General features: G+C 33.9%; 1 protein-coding gene across 14 annotated transcripts in view; it reads left to right on the forward strand.

Moving 5' to 3' along the window:
- The window catches only part of PDS5B (PDS5 cohesin associated factor B), a 189,614-nt gene extending 183,010 nt beyond the window's left edge, over positions 1-6,604 (forward strand). For 7 of the 14 annotated variants that reach the window (XM_055244893.2, XM_055244896.2, XM_063619276.1 and 4 more), the window contains 4 exons: positions 817-1,256; positions 1,347-1,457; positions 3,897-4,032; positions 5,715-6,604. In XM_055244893.2, the coding sequence (XP_055100868.1) occupies positions 817-1,256; positions 1,347-1,457; positions 3,897-4,032; positions 5,715-5,750 (723 nt within the window). In that variant the 3' untranslated portion in view covers positions 5,751-6,604. The remainder of the gene's footprint in view (positions 1-816; positions 1,257-1,346; positions 1,458-3,896; positions 4,033-5,714) is intronic. The other 7 variants (XM_055244895.2, XM_055244898.2, XM_063619278.1 and 4 more) reach the window with 2 other exon arrangements.
- Positions 6,605-7,105: the final 501 nt, after the last annotated feature.

Consider the following 7,105-nt stretch of genomic DNA (forward strand, 5'->3'; position numbering starts at 1 on the left):
AAAAGTTACAGATAATTCGATAGTTTTTGTTGTTTTCTTTTCAGTGATTTTTGAAAATATAAATTGCTGCAGACTTTTGGAAATTAACTTTGTACTATAAGTGTTCATACATAAAATTTATTCTTGGGTCTTTGGAGATTTTCTTCAGCATTCACGCTGGTTCACATATAGATTCTCTGAATATAGAGTAGGATTTTATTTTAAATGTGAAAGCCACTGGTTTTTTGTTGTTTCTGTTGTTAATCAGTTAGTTATACCTAGAGAGAAGCAGTATTTCTAATTCAGAAGTGTTTCCAAAATTTATAATAAATGATGAATATGTTTACCTTTTGTATCTTGCAACCTCCGTTTGTAAAATAATAGTTCTTTTATGATGTTGTAAGCATGTTATATAGTTAATATTTTATGTCTTATGTACTGTGTGGTAAAATTAGAATTACTTAAATTGACTGTCAAAACAGATACTTTAGTATAGTTGTCATTTAGGACCAAGCACTGAATTTATAATGCTCTTTTTAATGAGATATCTCTTCACTAAAATGTATAATTTAGTAAGATACTGATCTTGAGAGGTTTCCTTTTAAGACACTCTAGCTTAAAAGTAAGAGTGCAAATGTACCCTTTTACCCCAGATAAGTTTTTAAAATTAAAAACTATAATAAAAGCAAATAAATACAGTTCTGGTGTATTTAAGAGCTGTATATTTTAGGTACATGTTTAGGACAACAATAGATAACAGATTTTTTTGTTTCATTCCTCAAAATATGTATACTCACAATTTCATAACCATAAATTGTGATTTTTTTTTTCCCCTAGTCTGAATTGGAGAAACCTAGAGGCAGGAAAAAAACACCAGTCACAGAACAGGAGGAGAAATTAGGTATGGATGACTTGACTAAGTTGGTACAGGAACAGAAACCTAAAGGCAGTCAGCGAAGTCGGAAGAGAGGCCATACGGCTTCAGAATCAGATGAACAGCAGTGGCCTGAGGAAAAGAGGCTCAAAGAAGACATATTAGAAAATGAAGATGAACAGAATAGTCCGCCAAAAAAGGGTAAGAGAGGCCGACCACCAAAACCTCTTGGTGGAGGTACACCAAAAGAAGAGCCAACAATGAAAACTTCTAAAAAAGGAAGCAAAAAAAAATCTGGACCTCCAGCACCAGAGGAGGAGGAAGAAGAAGAAAGACAAAGTGGAAATACAGAACAGAAGTCCAAAAGCAAACAGCACCGAGTGTCAAGGAGAGCACAGCAGAGGTAAGCATGTGTAACTCTAAACTGCATCTGTTTCGTTAGTGTATTGTAAATCATAATTTGATGCTATCCACATTTGGGTCTTCCCCAAAGCAGAGCAGAATCTCCTGAATCTAGTGCAATTGAATCCACACAGTCCACACCACAGAAAGGACGAGGAAGACCATCAAAAACGCCATCACCATCACAACCAAAAAAAAATGTGTAAGTTGTAAATATTACATTTCAAACCAATTTCAGATTATTTTGCAAAAGTTCCTAAATTTGTAAACATACATATTGCTGTGTTTAAATTCCATATATTTAGCCCCATTACACTAGGTAAGATAAAATTTTTATAAACTTACTTTAGTGATTGATATCTCAATAAACTATCTTGTACATTTTTACAGGTGTAGGCAAATCTTTATAAATGAATACCAAATAATATATTATTTCCTTTACAGACTTTATGATATCTAAAGAAATTATAAGGTATTTTTAAATAATCACCACACATTGACCAGGTTGCCTTGTCATTCCACACTACAATTTTTTTTTTTTAATGTTTCTCATTAGCACCTTTTCCTTTAAAAAAAGGAAAACAGGTCTTATGCTTCTGCTTTTTTTCTTTGAACTTGTAGTAGGAAAGTAACAGGTATCATTTTTAAAAAATTATATCCATAGAAATTATCACGTTGGTCTCAAGTGTTTGATATCTTGGTTTTGTTTGTTTTCTAACCCAGTTCGTTTATCTACATCAACATGTATATCGTTTTAGATGTTCACACAAACACATTTATAAGAGAGGTACAGTAACAATCTGTACCCCAAATTTTAGTGTCACCAGAGTATCAGTGCTATAATTTGTAGATTTGACAGTATTTTTTTCTCCTCAGTTATGTGAGTGGAAATAGAGTAGCATGTCTTCTATTAGTCGGAAATTTAGCACACTTTTTCTGAGAGTAATCCCACCCATACATAATTACTTCAGTGGCTTGACTTTTCAGAGTTGCCAACGTACTGTCGTTAAATACTCAATTATCTTAGAGATTTTCCTATTCCTGTGTATTCCACAGGAAGAGGAAAAGTTGCCTGGGTGTCTAGCCAGTACTTCATGCCATCTTCCATGTAATTTTTCTATCAGGTTAAAAGTAAAGGTAAGTATATTTTTGTGGCAGCTTTATAAATGTGTGTGAATTCAACCAAATCACTATTTCTAAACAAAGAATTCTTAAGGAATCCTTTATTTAATAAAATACACATGAATGATGTAACAAGGAAATAACAAACCTCATAATTTTAGTTTGTTTATATTTGGACATCATAAAATTCAGGGTTTAAATGATTATTGTGCTCTCCTAAAATTACACAAGTCCTATGAATGTTCTAAACAAAACAAGTATTTCTTAAAAAAAAAAAAAAATTTGGTACAGAAGAAGATTCTGTAGTCTGTCTTGGAAGCCTATCTTCCTTTCACTGGGAAGCTCTTTCTAGAGCTGGTATACTAACATATGTTAGGATTTGTTTCTTTTTCTTGTTCTGACCTCAGTGAAATTGAAAAAGATTGTCATTATGTTTCATGTAATTTCTATAGTTTCATTAATCTTGAAAAACCAAACCAAGTAAAAAAATTGTTTGGTTTGAGCATGAGTTAAAAAAATACATATTTTGGATTGCTTATAGAAGTGATAAGTTATGTTTCTAATTTTAAAAAATAAATATCAGGAGGGATCCATTTGATTAGATGGTTCTATTCTATATTTTTTGATGCCACCTGTGTTTCAGAGAGTACTAGGTGCTGGGGACACAAAACAGATATGGTTCTTGTTCTCATGGGCTCGTGGTTCTTCCACCATCTAATGGAGTGAGGAAGTTTTTTCTTTAAAAGTAACAATGAGTTGATATCTTGAGAATAGTAGGGGCTAGACAGGCAGAGAACAGGTGGCATGAACACTGTATTTGAAGTTTCTGAAGTGAAAAAAAATCTTGGCAAAATCAGAAAGCTAAAGGAAGGCAAGGGCTTGTTGGATTTTAGTTGTGGGGAGTTGAGGAGCAGAAAGAGATGAGAATGGACAGGTAGGCAAAGACCATCTACTCTTCCTTACATACTGTGTTAAGGAGGTTTACAAAATTATTCTCAGCTCAGTAGGGAGCTCTGTAGTGACAGTAACATCATCTGTTCTTGTACTTTTAAAAGATAACTTTGTAAAGAGAAGAGGCAAGAGATGGGAATGGTTTGAATTAGGTGGTAGCAATGGAGATGTGGAGAGAAGTGAATGGATTTGAGATCTCTGTAAGAATCTATAAGGCCAGACAAAGACAGGTGCACTATATTCAAAGCAGAATTCCTTTCTGCTTTGAGCAGCTCAGTAGACGTAGATGCCTTTTACTGCGTTAGGAAAGATGAAAGGAAAAGCAGACTTTAGGTTATGGTATGTTCTCAGTCACTTTTTTTGTTGTTACTTGGTAGATAATATGTAACATTCTATGATTAAATGCTGGTTTAGGATTCAGAATATTAAAGAAATGTTCTTGTCTCATAAAGTAACTGAGGGTAAACATGATAGGACAATTGATGAAATGCTTGAAGCATTTCTTCTAACGAGGTAATCTACTGAAAGATAGGAACATTCATTGTGTTTTACATGTGTTTTACTCTAGCCGTGTAGGACGCTCCAAACAAGCAGCTACTAAGGAAAATGATTCAAGTGAAGAAGTAGATGTGTTTCAGGGTAGCTCTCCTGTCGATGATATTCCACAGGAAGAAACAGAGGAGGAGGAAGTTTCTACAGTAAATGTATGTGTTCAAAGTTTCTGTGAGTGGTGTGGGATATAAAAACAGAGTTAGTAAATGTTTGGTTAGATCATTTAATACTTGTTTAGTATTTGTATATTTTACCTCATTAGTTTATAGCATCATTTTATCTACCAGGTTGGGTAATGGAGAACATCTTTTATGGAAACCCAAAACTAAGCAAATAGGTGTAGCTTAGTGAGAATGTAAATGTCAAGTCTGAACTGAATGTACAGCATTCTAATATTGACACTTTAAGCATTTAAGTTGTACCTTGATTTTAGGGCACTGATACCCATTAAGTATACTGTTGTTTATATTTTACAACTCTCTGTTTGGTATTTCTATTTGGGTTTCATAATAGAAATTAGAAGTTAGTTACACAGAATAAAATCAGCCTTTGGAATTGAAGTTTGAGCTGAATGATAATTCATAAAATTGGTAATACATACTTATTTTGCAAAAGTAGGTATGTGTTACTTCCTGACTTTTTTGTTTTTGAGACAGCGTCTCACTGTGTTGCCCAGGCTGGAGTACAGTGGTGCATGATCTGGGCTCAGTGCAACCTCCGCCTCTCAGATTCAAGCAATTCTCCTGCCTCGGCTTCCCAAGTAGCTGAGATTACAGGCCAGTGCCACTATGCCCAACTAGGTTTTGTTTTTTTAGTACAGACAGGGTTTTACCATGTTGGTCAGGCTGGTCTTGAACTCTTGACCTCAAGTGATCTGCCTGCCTCGGCCTCCAAAGTGCTGGGATTACAGGCATCAGCCACTGCACCCGGCCCTTCTTGACTTTTAAAGTAATAAATAAATAACTTTACCGGTTAATACAACTCAGATATTTCTCTTAAGAAAAAATACAGTACATTTAAGTAGAAGCTCTTCTCCCATCTTTGTTTGAGAAACCCAAGCTCTATAATCAAGTCTCAGGTTGGTCTCTGCTGTTTGTCCTATTTAATGGAATCAGAACTCCTATCTGTACCAGGATTCATTTTTGTGAATAAGCGAGTTAAGTACACAGGAAAATATGCTTAATTGTGGCCTCCAATTAGTTTGGCTTGTTTCTTAAAGGGTTTTGGGGGAGAACATCAAAGTAAGGCTGAAGAGTCAGTAACGATTGATGTCTTCATCAGAGAAAAACTACATAGTAAATTAAAACCCTCTTTTATATTCCTATTGTTAATATTGACATTTTTTGAACTGGTTTTATGCTTTCATTAGTGCTTGCCAGTAAATATGTTTGAATTTTAGGTTATTTTACTGTATTGATAATTGTTAAGATCCAAACTCAGTAACTACTTTCCCAGAAAGATAATGTAAGTTCATAAATGTGAAGTGTTTTCATTTACCACAGGAAACATAAGTAGAAAGATGATTAATCTGTTTGAGTTATTTTTCTTGCTGTGGACATTGATTTCTGTTCATTTCTCTTTAAAATTATTAGAAAAGTAAAATAATTTTTTTCTTTCACTGTTCAGGGGAAGTCTGTGAGCCTGTAAGGGTTCAAATGTTATAGAGGTCTAAATATGTGATGCCAGGGCAGAAAGTAAGGATTAAAAGTTTCAGGGAAAGGAAAGCGAAGAAAATCAGGAACAAATGAGAATAAAGATTAGTTAAAAATGATTACTGCATATCGTATGCACATATACCCATTTTAATTAAGCATCTGGTGACTTTCCTTTTAAGGTACGGCGGCGAAGTGCTAAAAGGGAACGGCGATGAACAAATGTAATTAATAACTTTCCCTGTGAAAGCTTTGGAAAAATCCTTCTTTTTTTTTTTTTTGTCAAGCTTGAGGCTGAATAAAGCCTTTGATGCACAAAATGGGACTGCTGAAGAGTGGACAGTTGGACCTTACTTTGGTGACCCCATACATTTGTGGTCACATGCTTTAGCCATACGCATGATAACATTGACTGCGGAGTCTTGTGAAAGTGTAATGTGCGATGGCTATGTAGACATAAAGAAGAAACTTGTAAATATCTTTTTTCTTTTTTTAATGTTTCTGACTTCTGAAGTGCTTGTATAGCTTTTATCTGCGGCTTTAAACTGACAGTACCCAACTGTTTATTGGATCTATTGATTTGAAAAGAATTTGTTGGGATAGATCTTAAGCAGTAATCTGTCAGTGTTTGTATTTGTATTCTCTGCAATTTTACTGTGAAAAAAATTTGTTTTCAACAATTAGTGTCATTTTCTTGATGTCACTATTTGTTGGAGAGTTAAATGGTCTCTTCCCTTTGTGTATCTTACCTAGTGTTTACTCCTGGGCACCCTTAATCTTCAGAGGTGCTAAATTGTCTGCCATTACACCAGAATGATGCCTCTGATAGGAGGACAACCATGCAAATTGTGAAATAGTCCTGAAGTTCTTGGATTACTTTACACCTCAGTATTGATTTGTCCCAGAATTTTCTGGCCTTTCATGGCAATGAAAATTTTAAGAAGAAAGATTTAAAGTATTTTAATTTTAAAGAGTGTGTTATAAAATAATGTACTGAATTCTTTATCCCATTTTATCATCCTTTCAGTTTTTATTAATCTACTGTATCAATAAAATTCTGTAATTTGAATGAGTTTTTAATAGTCTAGAATGTTATTGTGTATAAATATTTCCTCTTGAACATTATGTTCAGAAAATGCAAATTACACTATAATATAAAACCTGATATATACACATTAGAAATATTCCAGTTCTCCATAACAGTGTAAAGTTAATCAGAAAGAAAAAATTTTATTGATGCAGTGTGTCTTTATAAAGCTGTTCTTGAAAGCCAAGTGTTTTGTATTTTATAGTGAGTTGCATGTTTATGAAAAAAAGTGCTGAAAATGGGATGTGCTCTTTTCTGTAAATTCATATTTAGCCATAGTATATGATAGATTGCCCCATAACATAGTTTTTCATCAAGAGTTTATTATTGTACTTTATTTTGGAGCCAAAAAATTGATTTTGGGGTGTGGGGGCAGAGTAGAAGTGGTATATGCAAGTATATCAGCTACTGTAGTTGTCACAGTCTTGTGAACTTTGAATGAAATTCCACTTTGTCCGGATTGGGAGAAGTGGAAATTTATTTGGA

The sequence above is a fragment of the Symphalangus syndactylus genome, chromosome 15 (genome assembly GCF_028878055.3).
Source record: "Symphalangus syndactylus isolate Jambi chromosome 15, NHGRI_mSymSyn1-v2.1_pri, whole genome shotgun sequence".
Classification (NCBI taxonomy): Eukaryota; Metazoa; Chordata; class Mammalia; order Primates; family Hylobatidae; genus Symphalangus; species Symphalangus syndactylus.